This window comes from Nyctibius grandis, chromosome 9 (genome assembly GCF_013368605.1).
Source record: "Nyctibius grandis isolate bNycGra1 chromosome 9, bNycGra1.pri, whole genome shotgun sequence".
NCBI classification, from domain to species: domain Eukaryota; kingdom Metazoa; phylum Chordata; class Aves; order Nyctibiiformes; family Nyctibiidae; genus Nyctibius; species Nyctibius grandis.
Window position 1 is genome coordinate 34,236,020 of NC_090666.1, and position 19,336 is coordinate 34,255,355.

At 37.9% G+C, this 19,336-nt stretch overlaps 1 protein-coding gene across 1 annotated transcript; it reads right to left on the bottom strand.

Moving 5' to 3' along the window:
- Positions 1-4,589: 4,589 nt before the first annotated feature.
- DDX18 (DEAD-box helicase 18) lies at positions 4,590-19,094 on the bottom strand. Its single transcript, XM_068408002.1, has 14 exons — positions 18,903-19,094; positions 18,553-18,747; positions 17,581-17,724; positions 16,902-17,037; positions 16,326-16,426; positions 16,009-16,208; positions 15,806-15,920; positions 14,146-14,285; positions 13,104-13,265; positions 11,980-12,132; positions 11,148-11,261; positions 10,356-10,412; positions 8,557-8,734; positions 4,590-7,896 (listed from the first exon to the last, which is right to left on the bottom strand). The coding sequence occupies exons 1-14, from the start codon at positions 19,018-19,020 to the stop codon at positions 7,754-7,756; spliced, it is 1,956 nt and encodes a 651-aa protein (XP_068264103.1). The 5' UTR covers positions 19,021-19,094; the 3' UTR covers positions 4,590-7,753.
- Between the last annotated feature and the right edge of the window lie 242 nt (positions 19,095-19,336).

The following is a 19,336-nucleotide window of genomic DNA, read 5'->3' on the forward strand; positions in this document are numbered from 1 at the left end:
TCCTCAAAGATTGCTATGGCAACACATTACAATGTCTCAGAAACCAGGGTATGCTTTGAAAAAGAGAAGAGGGAATTTTAAAAAATGAGGGGCTTGCATGTATTCATGTATTCTAAATACATGCAAAAAAGCCACAAATAAATATTGCATGAAATGATAAAATTAAAAAAATAAAAAGACAAAACTAAACCAGTTTTCTTCTTCTACTGAAACTAAAGGAGGACCTAGTTTACTTTTATGTACAGTTACAGTATTACAAGTTGCTGTCATGTCAAAATGCAATGAAAACAATGAAAATCCTTTGTTTCATTCACTGATACTTTTCAATGACTTCAGAAACTACAGTCTGCATCTTCAGTTTCTTCTTTCAATGAAGTAGGGCAGTTTGTATCCTCAAACAATAACGGATATCACCAACTGTTTCATTGCTCTTACAATAAGCAAAGAAATATGTGACTAAGGACTTCGAGCTAGATGATAGGATTAATAGCAAATACAAAATAACATCATCTTTGCCTCTGGATGTTTGGAGCTTTGTGGGCTGAGAAGTCTGAGGGATGCAAAACACAAAAGGGTGGAAAATAGTAGTCTGCTTATAAGTCGAAGAGTAGAAATACTTCACATCTTCCTTTGCATCCGTTCTCACTTTTCCCTGGTGACCTGAGAATTACTAAGAAAAGGACTTGTGCAGAGGTGAGGAATTGCAAAACGTATTTCCTTGTCCTTACCACACACCACCTGCAAAACTTCGGGCTGCCAACGTTGAAATGAATCTCCTCAGACTCAGTCTTGTCATAATTTTATTTTTTTTCTGTCAGTCTGGAAGTTCTTAACTTAGCTTAACCCTCCCCGCCTCCTTGTAACTCCTGTCCAAACTCCCCTTTGTACAGTTGTGCGAAGGAAGCGGCTGTCTTCACCAGACAGCAGATACTCAGGCCAGCTTCATTACAGCTCTGTTTTCAAGCACTTTCAAGGACAGCTTTGGGGGATGATGATTCATCCAGATAACAGAATTGCAGCTCATTATGTGAAGTGATGCTGTATTTTTATAGCAAATATATAAAATTTAAATACAGTCTGCATTTTTCAGAAGTTTGCTTTTATCTGTTAGAGACAGAAGCAGTATATTTTTAGACCATTATAAAGGAGCTACACTGAACTTGACTGTTTTGACTCATTTCCCTTTTTTTGTTTTAGATACGAAAGTCCTATGAGAGCTTCTAGTAGATGCAGTTTTATTCCATCCTGTGTTCTCTGCTAGCTCTTTAATGGAAAACCAGCCTCCTTTATAAAGCATTTTTCAGAAAACTCAGTTACATAAATCCTGCAATTAATTTGATAAATATCTAGAAAAAAATTCACCTCAAGGGGAAAACAAATCCTCGTAAGCCCTTTGACAGCTGGTTCCTTATTTTTATGATTGAAAATGTGATGGAGAATCTAGATGTCACATAAATGCTAGGTAGTATTGATTTTATTAATAATAATGAGCAAATCTTTGACAGAACAATTTCCATTCAAATATCAGTTTTATGTAACCTATGGGGATGCCAGCCACTAAGCACAAGGTTCTCAAACAGAAGGGGCAGTCAGCAAAGATCTGTATACCTGCATGAATCAGGTTTGCCCCAGGGGTGTGTGCATGTATGTTAACAGGTAATGAGCCCTAGCACAGCTGAGGCAGACACATGAATACGAAGGGGATTATATAGGAGCAGATTTGCTAACATTAGGCTTTCCTCCTGTTAGTGTGGCCACATAAAAAAAACCCTCAACTAATAACTGAGTAAATCTATTTTTTTGCTTTTGACTATTGGCTTCTACTACTGCCAATAATCTTGAGGAGGAGCCAGAATTTTATTTTTGTTGGTTTTAATTATTATTCTGACTATGTACAAGACATGGGCTTTCTGCTTGAGGATTTTAATATTTTTAAGTCAGATTCACAGTTATTTAGGAGTCCACATCCACTGATTTCTATTTTAATTGGTGTCTGAGAAAGTTGCGGTGCTCAAACGCCTTTGATTCTCGTTCTAGTTCACTTCAAACCTGTGCAGCAACTCTCTTCACATTTGTCTTAAGTTTGGTTTGGTAGAAACAGCCTTATTTCCTTGGACAGTGTTCACAAAACATTCTCCACATGGGCTACCTATTACTACTAATTAACTCCACTGCCATTATAATGTGGAGTGAATGTAAAGCAAGGCCTTTGTATGAATTTATCATGAGTACAAGTCTGGAATGTGTGTGTGTGTGGTTTATTTCTCTGTGCAATACTTTCAAATACACAAATTTCATACCCATATTCAAAGAAATAATTATTTGAATGAGTTTAAGATTAATTAAAACCTGTGTACCTTACTGCTTAGTTTGCACCTGAAATAGCATTGGTGCAGCCTCACATTGGGTAGATGATCAGCGTAGGTCCCTTCCAACTGCAAATTATTCTATATTCTATTCTAGTATATTCTATATCCTTATTTACAAATAATCCCTTGCTGAATCTATGTAGAAAGTGGGACAAAAAAATTATGTAAACTCTCCATAAAGTTATAGTAGCACATACTTGCACAGCACCAGTAGATTCATAACATTTTGCAATGAAGTGGAAAATACAATGTTTAAATAACCATTTCGCACTTCATATAGTTTTGTTACAGGCCATCTGCAGCTAGGGCTTAGTACAGGTCAAGGATTCTTTTTCTAGTATTAAAGAATTACCTTTTTTAGTACTACAAGCCATTTGGCTAACTTTTCTTCTGCAAGAGAGGAATGTAAAGATATCAGTGAATACAATTTCTATGGAAAAATGAAGTTGCTTTATGTTTTTTTTGGTTTGTTTTGGAAAGCAATGTCATTTTAGGGTTACATTTATGCTCTCAAATTACATTTTGTAGGTATTACTGTTACTCTGTATCTTTATAAATTAATTCTCAGGTCTCTTAATGACAATTAGAGAAAGGTGCCAGGCAGAACTTACCTGCTATTCACATGTTTTCTCTTCCCATACAGAAAGGCTTTTATTAATTAGAAGTGACAATATATCAAGAACACTTATCCAGAGCTTATAAGGAAGACTCAATAGCTCCTACAAATTCACATGATCTGTCAACCCCTATGAGTTAACATCCAGGTTTAGTTATGTAGAGTAACACATTAAATATTCCTGTAGTTCTCAGCATTCATAGGTGATTGCAGCCACTCATAGAAGAGCTGAGAGCCCCGAGTGGCTGAACAGCTTCAGATGACAGCCAAAACAGAGAGAAGTGTTTGCAAGAAGTTTTGGAACTGTTATACAAGATTTTGCAGAACCTATGATTTTCTTCTTTTTAATTCTGACCAACTGGGAAAGAATAGTAGATTGTTATGTTTTTCCATGGTGTAGCTTACAACAGTGTTTGGGAAGATGGACTGCTACTGCAGAGTATGCTCAGACGTTTTTTTGAACGGTGAATGCAGTTCCTAAGCTGGATGACACTGATATAACAAAATGAGTGTGTGTCTAGACAGCACCCCGATTTTCCATTTGTCTTCCATTCTCTTACTGGCATCCTTCCTCTACCTCTCCTCACAACTCCATATCAAAAGTTTATTGTGGTAGCTAAGAGGAGGAAAAAAAAGGTAATCTCTTCCCCACGTGGCTGTGCAATAAAGAGATTTGACACAAGCAACATTATAGTATTTATGACCGATGCAAGCCAGCAGATTTTTTAGAAGCAAAGAGCATTCCAGTTCAAGAGGCTGGATTCTTATTGTCACGGCTCAACGTCTTCTATAAATCTAGAGCAAACAAAGGCATCGGAACAGTTGCATGAATTCTCCTGTCAAGCCAAGCAGCTAAAATCCTAAGGAAAACAAGCTAGTAGAATGGAAGTTAAGAGCAAAGACAGATCTTATTCTGCATGCCTAGTGAGTTGATTCTAGGCTTCTTTCAGCATTGTTATTTGAGTTTGGAAAAAAACCCACCAACCCACCTTTTAAGGGCTAGTAACTGTCTCTTCTCTAGCTGTTAGATTTTTAGATCTCTGTAAAATCCCTTGTAAGTTTTGAGAGGTTGAAGTAACTGGACAACTACCTCCTAAACAGGACAGTGGCAGAACTAAAAACAAGTCACAGATGGGTCCTGTATCCTGTCAGCACCCTGCCTTCCTTCACAGTGGGAAGAAATTGGAGACCTCTACTAAAATGTTTTTTTTTTAATCACATAGTTCTTTTCACCCTTCCTGTGAGAGCTTGCTTCCCCTGAGCCTTCGATTACTGGCTTGAAAGCAAAGCATTAGTGTATCTAAAGCTTTGGTAGCTTACATAAATTGAGTCATCAACTCGTACATGAAACAAAAAGGCTAATTACTGCCAAAATATAAACATACTTCTTATTTACAACAGACCTAAGTAGGAAATATCTTATCCAGTTCTCAAGTATTCTTGCTCTACGCTATCAATAAATGTGCCCTCTACCTGTGACATTCACCCTGAAAAATCTGATGGCAACACTTTCTGACTAGTTTTGTGCTTGTCTATAACTCGGCAGTGTTATGGCACAGGAAACTCACATCATGACAAGATTTTTCATGATTATGAGCAGTAGCTCAGCAATGGAATTCTCCTTTATTGGCCTGTTCTAAGAACCGTCAAAAAAAAAATCTTCCAGTTCAAGCAGGACAGTTTTGATCACCCCCCTTAAGTGGTTTAAAGAGTCCAATTTCTTTGTCAAGGTTCTCAGAGAAAGAAGGCAATTTCTCAAGGCACACAATATTAGTCCCCAACCCATCAGTCACTGTTACGAGGCAAGCCTTGAGACTCTGATGGCTGAGGTCTATTAACTGCTCACAAGATTGATAACAGGGTAAGTTGCAAAGGAAACGTTAGATTTCCAATCAGTTTGACAATCTTTTAAACTTCTTGCAACACCATAGTAGAACAGATGCTGCTTCATACACACAGGTATTTCATCAGAAACTATTTTTTCATTTATGATTCCATAAACAAAGAGAAAGGTAACTGCATCTGCACCAGCCAGGAAGCTGAAGCCCTTCTTTTTCAATTCCCACTTAGTCTCAGCTCGGGAATTTCTCTTCCGCTTAATCAGGAAATTACAGTGTGAAATAGCAGACTATGTAGTTACTACAGACTACGCAGCCATTATACATCTATAACGTTTGAGTGTTAACTTTTTTTTTTTAGGGTAAGCTAGTTCTACTCTAGAGCAATACTATCCAGTCTTTTCATCTCCTAGATAAGATTATTTCAAAGATTTCTCTGTATTAGGGTATATAAGAAAATGCAAACTAAATATACCAGGGGGGAGTCGTGCAGATTCCTGTCAAACCCCTCTTTTTCAGTTGTCCTCCTGTCAGACTTCAGAAATTGACAGTGCCTCCAGTCTTCCAAAGAAAAAATTAGGTGGAGCTGGAGGTTGTCTAGCTGCCAGGAAAGCAGTCAGCCTTCTGCTCGCAGAACGATGAGGACTGACAGAAAAAAGCAGTTCTCTGTGAAACAGATTTTTGCCTATGTAGTGGCAGGAATTCTGATGCAGTTTAAGCCCAGCCAGTTCTGGCTATGCAGCACATGGTCAGACAGGTGATCACGGACTGTGCCCATCATCTCAGCTCTTTTCCTGTCCCAAACGAATACTCCACACTACTTCATTCACACTGCTTGTGCCCACATAACCACGGTCTGATCTTTACAGTGGTTTACTGCGGCTTTGCTTACATCTCTTCCCAAGTAATTAATTTTGCAGTTCACCTAATGAGTCCCTCAGAGTTAATTTCACTATAATGTAAGTTAATTCCTATACTGTAACTGCACAGCTTGCAGGTGTAGACAGAACCCTTCAACTGTATGATGCTGTAGATCTCAGTGTTAATTCTTAAAATGTGCTATTAATAAACAGACATCTATTATTTATAAATATATAAGCAAACCCATCATCAAAAATCGGAACTCAATGAGCCAGGCATCACGTATTTAGTGTTCCCTACCCTTCAGAGCAGATCTTGCTTTTTCCTTTCAACCCTGGAAGCATGAGACATTCAAGTCCTAGTAACAAAATTAATCTACTTAAATATTTTGACATATCAGAAGTTCTTAATATCTGACCAATGTTAATTAAGAGTCTTGAAAAGTCCATTAGGGCTTGAAGTCAGCTGTTTCACAAAAAAAAGGAAAAAAAAGGCAACATACTCAGTTCTGAATGGTGGAAGCACTAGCAACAGAATGGTCATACTATTTCCCAAAAAAAGGATCTGTTTTCTCTAAGGGTGAAAAGAAAGTTCGCCAGTGTTTTTCTGCAATACCTCGATGCACATACCATGGTTTTAAATCTGACATGCTACTTCAAAACACCTATGGAATAACAGTCCATTTTATATTGGAATAACTACATATACTTTTGTATTCACAATTGGTCCTGGGTTACATTTTAGATGTAAATTAAAAGCTGTTTTACTGTAATCACACAGGGCCAGTTTCTGGCTTCTGTGATATTTTAGTCTTTCCCTGCATTGACGGATGTACATTTTTGAAATACTATTGCCCAGCACCACTGTAGCCTCATAAGAAGTTACCTACTTCTACAATGGTAGAGATATGAAAATAATGTATGTAACAGTTACTTTACTTTTGCCCAACTTGTGTATTCTTTTTTTAGTCTCCATGTTTGTTCTGTTTGCTATGTGTATTCCACCCTCTTCCATTTTAGTCTTTTACATTTCTCCTTCAAAATATCCTTCTATATATAAGTGTATTTATACCCCACTTCACTTTTTCACTTACCAAATCTCTCCACCCCCTCAATCCTGTGGTAGTATCTTCGACTCTGCCCATCACTGATCTGATAAACTAAGACTAAAAAGCAATTCGCTTTTGTAATTTACAAGATACAACTCCAAAAATTCTCACTGCATCAAGGTTATGGAGCATTTTAAAAAACTTTAGCTGGGCTGAGTGCTTCTATTTATGTAATCTGATTTTCTTAATTTTCTTTACGTATTCATAAGAGAGTACACTTGACATTACCAGATGGATAAATTCAGATTTAAAGAGGACACGAAGGAAAACCAAACATTTCACTAGAATGTTACCATTTTATCACAACATTAAAAGAAACAGTATTAAGCACGTCCCAGATTTGGTATAAGATTTTTTTTTTTTTTAATCTTGGACGCTGTACCTATTAAACAGATACCATGACTGAAACTAAGCACAAGCTTATACAGCCTTAATTATTTGTAAGTATGTTTTGGTCTAAAGGAATCTTCCTATATTCTTCAGCATATTTAACGGACAAAGCAGAGTTCTGTAGCACTAAACACCCTTGCAATGATTCATGTGAACAAAATTCTTTTTATCTCACAGTTATCTGTCCTTGCCTTCTGTTTACTCCCACAATTTTCAGAGGTGTGCACAGAAAAAAAGTGTAAATGTAAAGCAAATTCTTCTATAAAACCTAAAAGTATTTTTTCTTTCTTTAATAAAAAACTCTGTAGTATTGACTTAAGATAATTATATTCAGCTATCTTCTTCCTTACAAGAAGCATGGCAGAATTAGCTGGCCATATTCTCCCTTTTTATCTTTAGTCTCCCTTCCAAAGACTCTTCCTGAACTGAGACATAAAAGATGTTCCCAGAAACAAAACTATAAAGACCTGTAAAAATGTGAATAGAGCAGTTTAAATTGGAAGTAACTGTCAGATGGTTTTGATCAAGGTAGTCTGTTCCAATGCCACAAGCCATTTTAGTGAACACGTGATTAACGAGAAAACTGCCGACTGTCAGATTTCTTGCTAATGTGTTTGAAGATTTTAGCTTTGTGGACGTTCTTCGTTTTCTGGTAACCAAATCCCCCACCTCCACCTCTTTTCTGTAGTCTTCTGCCATGGTTGCTGTTGACGTCTGGAATTTTATTGGTTAAAGAACTTTAAAAGAAATAATTTGAAATGTTGCTTTTTAGGTATTGCAAGAGTTATTAATATGAGGAAAAAACAGCAGCATTATACAAGAAGTTGAGTTGCCTACCTACAGACCAAACTAGAACTTTGTGCCTGGGGTTCTAAATAATGCCTTTTTTTCCTACAGTTGTCCAATTCAGTTGGCCAAAGAACTAGTGCTTCGAATTCCATCCACTGGCAGGTTTGACAGTAATCTAGATAGAGTCTTCTATTTCATGCTCTTGCCCCTCTTTTTCAATACTCCACGATTATTAAACTTAAGCACACATCTTTCAAAGAAAATAATTTTGCATGGAGGAGAACAGTACTCTAGAACATGTATGCATGTATGCATTCCAGTATCTGCTACCCGGCAGCAACTGAAGCACATACAGCATGTGCATGCACTAAAACATGGATGTTTGTAGACAATTTTTGCAGTTTTAATATTTGCTATTTAACATTTTCTTTGATAAACTACTGTTGGGGCATGATACATGTATGTGATTAACAGCAAAAAAAAAAAAAGAAATTAGAATTTGAAGTAGCACAGGAACTTCAGCAAGTTGCATTTAACATTTATAAAGCAGAAATTCAGCTTTGAAACACTGCAGTAAAAGGATACTGAGGTCAACGAACGGAGGAACTTTAAAACCAAATGAAAGGCTGACTTTGGGAAGATCCAAGTTATTGACATTGTAGATCTGCTTCAGAGAATGGGAGTCATAAGCTCTAATGTAAGCTTTGTACGCTTCCTGGGCTGACTTGTGAAGGAAGTAGTTCTTTTCAATCAGTTTCTCCAGCTGGTGAGGGGAAAAAAACAAAACAAAGGCAAAAGACATATCCAACTATAGCTGTAAAAAAATGTATAAATTACATTCAAGCAAATTATTTATTGTTAATTGCAGTGACACTCACTATTCACTTCAGCAAAATCGCCCTGTGATGGGACAGTGCACATACATATATCAGAGTGCTTTTATAAACAAACAGAGGGACAAAAAAGCCTGAAGCTGAATTACAGTACAAAGCCTCAGCAATATGAAAATTTACAGAAATATTAAATTGGGTTGCCCCAAACAAGTTAATCGAGAAGGAGTATACAACTGCAGCCACACCACAGCTGGCCATATTCTCTCTTTCTATCTTTAGTCTCCCTTCCAAAGAGTCTTCTCTTAAAGTAGCACAGGAACTTCAGCAAGTTGCATTTAACATTTATAAAGCAGAAATTCAGCTTTGAATCACTGCAGTAAAAGCATACTGAGGTCAACAAACAGAGGAACTTTAAAACCAAATGAAAGGCTGACTTTGGGAAGATCCAAGTTATTGACATTATAGATCTGCATCAGAGAATGGGATCTATTGTTTGCCCTGTATTGAGAATTAATGGACAACGACAGTATACTTTCCAGTCAGACTTCTAAACTGTACCATTCCGTGTAATTCTACACGTAGTCTTATCTATTATGGTGCAAATGCATTGCAAAATAAGCAGTATTAATTCTAAGACAAAAATGCAGATGCAGTAGTGTAGATTGAGATGTTTTATTTGTTGCAGGCTAAGTTCCCAATACTCTTTAGATCCAAGTGTCTCATTTGATATTTAACATACATTAATTCAGCATACTAAAAATAAGTTACATTAGACATCCTTGTTTCCTGATTATTCTTGACTAGGAAGCTCTTTCTGTAAGGACTGTCTTCACTGCTTCTTGTACTTGCTCTTTCAAATTTAAGTTACTGCAAAGAAGCTTTATGAGCTCTTATCAAAAGAATGATTCACAGAACTAAATAACAACAGAAAATCACAGCAACAGAACTATCTATGCTGTTCTATTCAACTTTGTGTTCTATGGCTTTTTTTTGTAGCACTGGAGCATAAAACAGGTTTAGCTGATGCTGGGCTTTATTAACACCAGCTAGTTAAAAATACATCTGGAGTATATACTAGCATTTCTAAGTGTTGGTACTGGATCTCCTTCTGCACACTGAAGTCAGTAAATCATCTTATAAGACATATGTTACTTGCAATTAATCCAAACATATCTAACTATTCAATAAAAGCTACAGAACCCCTGTTTGCTACGCTAGACAAGATCATTCTGTTCAAAAGTTGAAAGCAGGTTTACATTACTGTGGTTTTCCCAAGTAATGTGAAAAAAACAATTCTTAAAAGCAAATTCGTACCGTATAATGATGACAATTTAGTACTAGATACTAAAATTCACCTTTAATTTCTAAAAATTCTATCACTTTACTGTCATCAAGGGACAATACGGCAGGAGGATTTACTGCACAGTACTCATCTACAGGAACTTTTCCAAACAAGCATACATATTTTTAAACTGCAGTCGTTATAGACTAACATTCTCCATGAAAATTATTATACAGAAAGAGTAGCTGTAGTATGAAGTCATTTCATACCTGAGACTGGATGTCTGAAATTTTTGACCAAGAAAATTCAAATTCACTTAGTGGTACCTTAAAAACAAAGAAGAAAATATAAAAATTATTTATACTGTCTAAATAGTGAATGTGTTTAAGACCTAAGACAAATAGAAAAAGACCTGCTAGGGAACAGAAGACTTTTTTTTTTTTTAATACCACAGCTGTATCTGTGAAGTGACTTTACATCAATATGCCCGTATTATCACTTCCTTTAAGGGAAGAGTAATAAAGATGCTCAATATGACACTTTTACCACTTTAGCTTTTGCTTTAGACGCTGTATCACTTCAGTTACAAGTGGCAAAACTCTAGTGTAAACAAGCCCATAAGTAGAGCAACCAAGAAACTATGTGCAGTTCTATCATGTTAAAAGGATTACATTTAGAAGGCGGCTACACTTCCTTTGGAATTGAATAAAATGCAGTTGACTCTTTGAATAGAAAAAAATAAAACTGCACAAGCAACATCTGGGTTTTAATTTTCTCCGGATGGTCAAGCTCTCAGTATACTTCCACAGAGAGGTCACAGGAAATTTATTTATTTATCAACAACACAAGTTGCACAGTTGCAAGGCAACTATAAATACACTCAGTATTTACCTTTGTGCTGCTGACTTCAAAGTCAGATGTTCAGTTAAATATTTTCTAAGCAACAGAATGTTTTTTGCTTAAAAAATTAAAATGTTTGATTAATCATTACAGTTTTTGCCTTTAAAAACCTGTTGCACAGTAACAACAACAACAAAAAACAAAACTAGACATCAGTTTACCCTGGCTTGTTTTAGGTAACGAAGAAAGCCCAGTTCTTCTGGTCGTAAAATGAGCAGAGCATGTCCTCTACCATTTATGCCTCTGGCAGTTCTACCAACACGATGAATATATTCCTTTTGGAAAGAATAAGAAACAGCAAGTCCGATCTGTCTTTCAAACATGTGATAATTAAACAGCTTCACAAAAAAGCCCCAAATTTAACATTAATATAGTGTAACGCATCATCCCTTTTTTTAAAGACTTTTTCTTAGCACTGACACATGGATGAGGGAAACAAAGTGCTGAAGATGCAAAGCGTAATTAGGCCGAGACAGAACCCTTGACTAAAAGTATTTTACCTTTTACTGAAGAAAAAAAATCGTAGTCCGCTGTAACTGAAAATTAAACTTTGCTTTTGGTATATTTGTTCTGTATATTTCTCAAAACTTCTGAGTTTTTTGAGTTTTGCTTGTTTACACTGGACATTTATTCCAATAAAAATACTTCTAAATAAAAATCAGATTTCCACTGGAAGAGCTGTTAGGAGACTCAGGGATGCATATATACTCCTCCTGAGAAGTGTTTTGTTGTTTAGCTGATTAGATTTTAAATTGGTTTAACAGCACAAAGAATAATGTTTTAAAAAGCAACTCTTAAAAAGTAACAAAGGTCTCAGCTAGGTGCAGCATTTCCTAGGAGCTGGTAGAGGGAAGCAGAAGAAATCAGCTGCTAGATATGAACATGGCTGAATCCTGACCTCTGTCAAGCAGCAGTTTCAGCTTTTCTCTGCAACTATGTTTGAAGCTAGGATTTGATTTGTTGCTGGGAAGTTTCTCTATTTCCTTAATTTACCTTTGGATCATCTGGAGGGTCATACTGGACAATCCAGTCAACTTCAGGAATATCCAATCCTCTGGCAGCTACATCAGTACACAACAGTATTCCAGATTCTGCATTACAGAACTGGAAAAATGTTGTGGTACGTTTGGTTTGTTTCTGCTTGCCCTAAAAGGAACAAACACATTAAGGATGAAATATTAACTAAAAAAAAATAATCTGCCAACTTGAAAGCTTAAATGTAATTTCCCATTTCACATATTATATCACTGCCAAAAATATAAAATAATTTGGGGCATCTTTCTGTATCACATACTTTTACAGACCAAGCAGGACCATTTCACAGTGAAGAAACAATGCTATCACAGTCAACAGCATAGGGCTACATGAAACAGCATCTCTTAGAGGTTACACTGTGTCTTCCAAAGCATGAAACATTTGGTTGCATAAGCATTCTTTTCAGGAGGGCTGCGTAAGTGCCTGAAGTTCAGAAAAAGAACATTTTCAAGTCTATCAATATGTTAGATAGACTACAAGTTTAAAAAAAAAATAAATACTTGTAATAGTTCTATCAAAGTATAGCAAAAAAATCCCCAAAGGAACAAAACAAAAAAGGACATTTGTGGTCAGTTACAACTGTTTCGTAAACTTTCAGTCAATTCTTTCTCCTAAACTAGGCATTTTGTGGTTTTGATAGAAATTTACAATACTCATCCAAATGGTAAGAATTGGCATAGTAAAACCAAACATCACCCTGGCCTTAGAAAAAGCACCCAGCACTCCAGGGATGAGAGTGTTTGGATTCCTCTGACAATAGCTTTGCTCCACAAATTGAGTTTTAGTGCTCATGAAAGGCAACCCCTTAGAAGAACACAGAAAGCTTTCTACACACAGAAAACAAATTAACATCAGTGTTGAGCCCTAGTTTGGTAAATAGCAAGATTAACAATGTTGAAGTGTTGTTATTACATAGCCTTTGCTTTATCTCCTTCCTCTACAGACTCATCAAGATAATAATCAGTTTTGTGAGCTGGGTATCTGTTTATTAGAAACCGGACTGAAATAAACAAGGCAAATGTAAGGTCAGTAACAACTTACAGGTACTATCAGGTTAATTAATCAATGAATTAAATACTTACATGAATGGCCAAAACAGGCAGATCAATATAGTTGAGTAATTCATAGTGGTACTTCACTGACATACATGAAGAAAAAAATACCATTAGTTTCTTCTTCCGGTTCTTCTTGAGGAATGTGAAGAGCAAAAGGAATCTTTTTTCAGATGGACACACTACATACCCCTGCAAAATTTTTACATACTGTTAAATAGTGTGGAACAAACACTTGTTTCAGAAATACAATTAAATCAGGCAAGTGTTATGTTGTGAAACAAGTATGCTAAATAGTTAATTTTTCCAGCTGTACTGGGCCAAACTATTCGATTTATTGTCTGTCACTGACCTTGGTATATGAAACTCCTGAAGATGATGAACTTGGCAAGAAATTTACTGTACTAACTTGAAATATGAAGAAGTAATTTTTAATTAGTTCTCTAAACTAATTTAAATTCAGTGAAAAGTAATTAGTTTATACAATAAAAATTCATTTCAAGAACTTGGAATTACTGACATTAGGCATGAAAAAACTGCAGAGGGTTCTTAACATTTTTTTATGATTTTAATAATTTTATTTTATGGAATTCTTGCTACTGGTTTACTCTTTTAAGGTAATACAGGTAATACATAGCTACTGGTAATTTTATAACAACACTTATCATGTCAACTGCACAAACAGAAACTGCTGTGCAACTCCATTTAGCTATTACCTGAAGCAGCAACAATGAAATAGACCTGAAGTATATGTATCTCTAGTCAGTAACATGGAAAATACAGTTAGAAAGACAACTGGGGCTTAAGTATGTAATATAGACAGGAACAAATAGGTGTAAGTAACTATATTACTATTTCATGAGGTTTTATATCATCTGTCCTGCAAACCTTGACTAGATGCATATAACTTACTATAGTTAGCAGACTGAATACAGCCCTTCAAGAACTGACAGCTTTTGCCCACTAGGATGGTAAACACCCTTTAAGACAGTGTTTGTACAACCCAGCTAAAAACACATAGGGCTTGTTATGTTGACAGATCATAGCCCTTTTAATAACATTTGTGTTTTACCTGTTCAAGACCATCTACTGTTGCTGTCTCCTTGTTATCATCAACTCCAACGTATAGTGGCTCTTTCTTCAGAGAGATCTTTGCCAGATCTTCAACCTTTCTGGTTTGTGTAGCAGAAAAAAGCATCGTCTGTCTGCGCTCTGAAAAAAGTTTTATTTTGAAAGACAGAATCATTTCAAATAGCAAGTCCATAAAATCTCTAGCTGCAAGCTTCCCTGAGCAAGTCTCCTACCTTTTTCAATTAAATCCTAATTCAAACACACTGCTACTAACAAAGACAGGTGTCGTTGTATTACGGATTGTACAGGATGTTTACTTAGGCTGCCCCCTGCCAAAATCCTAACAGCTATCAAAACACAATATTCTTTCTCTCTGGGAAAAGGTTAATCATTCGCACTCCAATTTAGATACAAAACAATGATTTAAATAGAGACAGACCTTCTAATTCTAACTATAAATTGATTTCATTCCCATGAATATTAAAATGTTTTTGTTTAAAAAAAAATCACGCTAGAGATTGTGCAAGAAAAGACTTAGCAAAGCTAAAGTGCATTGCTACTGTTTGTCTTGCAAAATCAGTTCAGAACATCACATTTGTGCATGCTAGTCACACGGCAGTACGCTGCACTGAGCCTCAACGACTTCCATGGTCTTAGAGCAGGTATAGGAAACCTCCTGCCTGCCTACCTCTCAGCTCAAATACACATCCCCATCCCATAACATTTTCTTGTTACACGAGTACATGGCAAATGCAGACTTAGTCTGTTCCACTTCACAACTGCAAGAACAGCAGCAATTGTTCTTGCGGAACAACTGGTGCCACCATGCTTGAATTTCTTTTTTCTATTTTGAAGTATCTTTTAAAATATAATTTCCTTCCTAACCGAAAAGAAACCAAATTAAACTCATGCAAAGCTAACGTTTCTTTTATCTATCATTTTCCACTTCATGAAGAACATGTCATTTTCCCACTCTTCCTTCCCTTTCTGTTTTTAGCGCTGTTTATTAACATTCTTCACAGGATGTTATTTATTAGATTTATGTATCTGCATTTTAAACATGCAGATCTGAATTTTAAGATGTGGAACCTCAGAACATTTATCACTGATTTTTTATATACTATTTCCATGGGGTTTTTTTTCTGCATTTTGAAAGTTAAAGGGAGAGCCTTGTTGACTCCGAGAATGTGTTTAATACATCAATTACAAGGAATAACTAAGTGAAAAATTAGGAAAAGAAAATTTTAAGGTAAATACTTAAACTTCCTTAAGATACTGTTCTTGGAGGTATGAAGAAAATTCAAACTGCAACTCAGAAGACCTTTTCCCTTATATTTAAGCCTTGTTAGGAAATAATGAATTGTAGGAAATAAACGGGCAGAGGAAGATGAATGCGAGAATGTAGATGTTAAACTAAAAGGATCTTATTTGAAGAAAATTATATCCCTAAAGTGCATATGAAAACTCTGTCCTTCAGATAAATGATGTTAAATAAGGTAATACATACTAGCTATCAGAAAAAAAGGAAAGAGTAAGACAATCACTCTGAAGTGCATTTACAGAACTATAAAAATTAATGACTTCTCTTACAATAATTGAGTCATAAAGAAGACCTAATGTTAGTCAAGTGATTTCCAGGAAAGACAGATTTTTCTCCTTACTTGGTAGAAGTTTTATGATCTGTTTCATTTCTTCTTCAAATCCAACCTCCAAGATACGATCCGCCTCATCAATTACCAAACACTGCAAGTTCTTGTACATGAAACCTGGAGTGTTCTAGAATATTAACAAATTCAGAATCAGACAGGGGCAGGAGTTTTATTATGTTTTAGTAACACAGATTAGACATCAATATTCTATCTACCTGCATATGATCCAGCAGTCTTCCTGGTGTTGCTACAATGATGTTGATTCCATTTCCAAGTTTCTGTGCTTCTGCTGATCTGTTACTGCCCCCCATTATCAGACCGTAAGTGTGAACATGATGATTCATAAGTTCTTTAAGAACTCCGTAGGTTTGCATAGCAAGCTCTCGAGTAGGAGAGAGAATAATAACACCCGTTCCTAAAAAAATACATTAGTCCAACAAGAATAAGTTACAAATCGTCCAATCCCCCTCCTAGCCACATCCCTAAATGGCTGCGCCACAGTAAAATTCAACTGTGAAATGAAGAGCCTTACCATTTCTAGGCATGAATTTTAGCTTGTAGATGAGCTCTACTGCAGGAATAAGAAACGCAAGTGTTTTGCCACTGCCTGTTTTTGCAGCTGCTAAAATGTCCCTGTATGCAGCAAAGTTAGAAAAAGAAATAGTTAAGCATACAGAGAAAAGAACAATCCTATTTTGAACAATGTTGACAAAGTAATAATATAACATGGCTTAAAGGAAACCAGTAGAGTTGGCATTAAGAGCTCGGTGGCAGATGCAGTGCACAGCAATTGGTCACCATGTCTCTAGTGAAAGTGTCAGTGTCTTTGAAACACAGACAAGACTAGTGAAAACAGACTTCCCTGCTTTCAAAGCCAAATGCAAAGCAGTTTCCATGAGCTTACCCTAAGTATTTGTTCACACGCAACACAGATATACTTTGTTAACCTGTAATCACGGCTATACACAAAATATATAAAACATATGAGAACATATTGAAAAAAAACAGTTTAGCTGCAGAAAAAAATACATTTCATGTATTTAGCTTGCTAGCAAAATTTATACAAGATCTGGGGTCAATATAGTGATTAAAAAGACTCATTTCTTACCTGCCTTCCAGAAGCGGCTTAATACTTTTATGCTGAATTTCGGTCATGTGCGTAAAACCCATGTCACTTACGCCTTTCAGTGTATTCTCACTGACAACACCAGCCAGGGAGGTAAAAGAATTGTCTTCAAAAGCACCTGAAGTGAGGGGGGAAAATAAAAAATACTCAAAAACTTATTTCTTCAATTCTATCTGTTCTCTGAGATTACACAGTTAAAATTGATCTAAATGAAAAAAAAAAAACAAACCAAAACAAAGGACTTTTTCATATTCCTTTCTACCATAAAATCTGAAGACATTGACAAAATGCTCTGTATTAATGTGTTCCTAGGAATACCACACAGAGCTGTTAAACATGAACATGAATGCAGTGCTTCTCCTGCCAAGTTTACTAGTTGTACACCTCCATCTTCCTCTTCATTGACTTTTGCCCCTACAGTTAAACATATGTGTGTATACATTTTAAAACAGATTTTCACTAGCAAAGACTAATAGGAGCGTGTATGTAACGCAAATTCCACAGAACAGTAACTGAATAACAGCTGTGCAGTTGCCAGTGTCCTGTCACCTATATTCAAACACCTGACTTATAAAACTAATTTGAAAACTGCAGCTGGCTGTGGAAGAAAGCGTTAGACCTTGGCTTTTTGCACACATATGAAAAAGAGGACACAAGATACCTGTTACACCCAGTGGTAAACTGGGCACTTCATCCTCCTCCCCCTCCTCCTCCTCCACATCTTTCTCTCCAGAATCCTGCTTATCTTCATGCTCTACCTCCACATATTCATCTTCTTCAGTTTTCGCTTTTTTAGTTTCTGTATCTAAAGCGTTATTTTACAGAAGACAAGTCAGTTACAGATACGAAGGAGATGTTGATCATGAAAAGTTGTTCCACAGAGCAAATTTCTTTAGTCTGTAAACCACGTACAAATGTCATGCTTTTTTCATGGGGTGGGAGGGGGGGCAGGAGAAGGGGAGGCAAGGTGTCTGCGTAACAAACATAGTTTGTGCTTAGGACATGTGAAACATAATGTCCCAAATCCTCAAGGCATGAAAGCACCTCTTTAGTTGCATAACCATAACAAGTGTCACAAAGATCAAATACATAAGAGATAGAAACTTCAAATAGGGATGTGTATACGTGTATCTATATGTATCAAAATATATACCAATTCAGCAATATTTGCAGGATGCAATTTTTTGGGTAGTTTCCCGGCATACTTTAGCTTCATAATACAAAGATGTTGCAAGGGCTGGACGTGTTGCTAAAAAGCCGTACTGGCTGGACATTCAAGCACAGAAAGCATCCGTCTGCAGAGCTCTACTTTGAAAGACAATATATATATTTGTATAATAAACAAGCAAAACAGCCAAGCTTAGTCTTACAAAGCAGAACCCTATGCAACAAATAAATCGGTTGCTACCGGTTTAATACATACTAGGGTTCAAATGTTACAGGTGGAATAAGAAAACAGCTAATACTGGAGACCCCCAGGGCTTTACAACGTACACGAGGACAACACTGGGTACTGCTCTCCCCGCCCAGCCTAAATCCGCTCCGACAGGGCAGAAAACTAAAGTAGGGGCTTTTTGGGGTCTCCAGGAAGAACTCAGCCCTGGCAGACAAGCTGCTTGCTAAGATAACGTACCATCTTCCGCATTAGCCGCCGCTTTCCTCTTTTTCTTCTTTTTTTTCTTCTCTCCGCCACGGGGGCCGGCAGCCTCCGCAACCTCCGCAGCCGCTCCGGCCGCCGCCACATCTACCTCAGGAGCCGCCGCCGCGGCCGCCTCCTCCTCCACCTCCTCCGGGGGACCCTGAGAGGCCTCCTCGCCGGGCGGAGGCACTGCACGGCGCCCAGACACGTTTCGAAAAGAGAGGAAAAAAGAAAACCCACAAAGTCAGCGACGGCTCCGCAAGCGCTCAGCCGGGGACACGCTCCGCAAGGCCGCCCGGTCCCGGTCCCGGTCCCGGTCCCGGCCCGGCCCCGCCCCACCGTACCTGCCCCCTCGGCCGCCCGCAGCTTCAGGTTGCGCTGCCGCAGCTTCAGGTTGCGCTTGTGGATCTTCCTGCGGAGCAGCCGCATGGGCAGGTTGCCCGCGGCCACCGACACCGACATCTCCGCCGCTGCCCCCGCTCAGCTCAGCAGCCACACGTGCGGAGGGCGGCGCGGCGCACCCGGGCCCCGCCGGAACCGCCCCCCCGCCGCCCGCGAGGCCTGACGGGCGGCCCGCAGCGGCCTCCGGCGGCCCGGCGGAGACAGCGCCGCGCAGCCGGGCGGGACACGCGCCTCGCCGGCAGCAGCCTCCGGGTGCTCGCCCCTCGCGGGAGCGTCCTCCGGTGGTGGCTGCGGTGTTGGACTCCAGCGGGAGAAGGAGACACTCCCGGGCAGCCGCTTGCCCGCTCCCGCACTTAGCACCTCCGCGAGAGGTGGT

Coding starts and splice junctions, on each gene's coding strand:
- DDX18 (XM_068408002.1), bottom strand. CDS start 19,020: ATGTCGGTGTCGGTGGCCGCGGGCAACCTGCCCATGCGGCTGCTCCGC. Junction 18,748..18,902: donor GCGGGCGGCCGAGGGGGCAG/GTACGGTGGGGC, acceptor GGCGCCGTGCAG/TGCCTCCGCCCGGCGAGGAG. Junction 8,735..10,355: donor TTTCAGACATCCAGTCTCAG/GTATGAAATGAC, acceptor TCCCCTCACCAG/CTGGAGAAACTGATTGAAAA.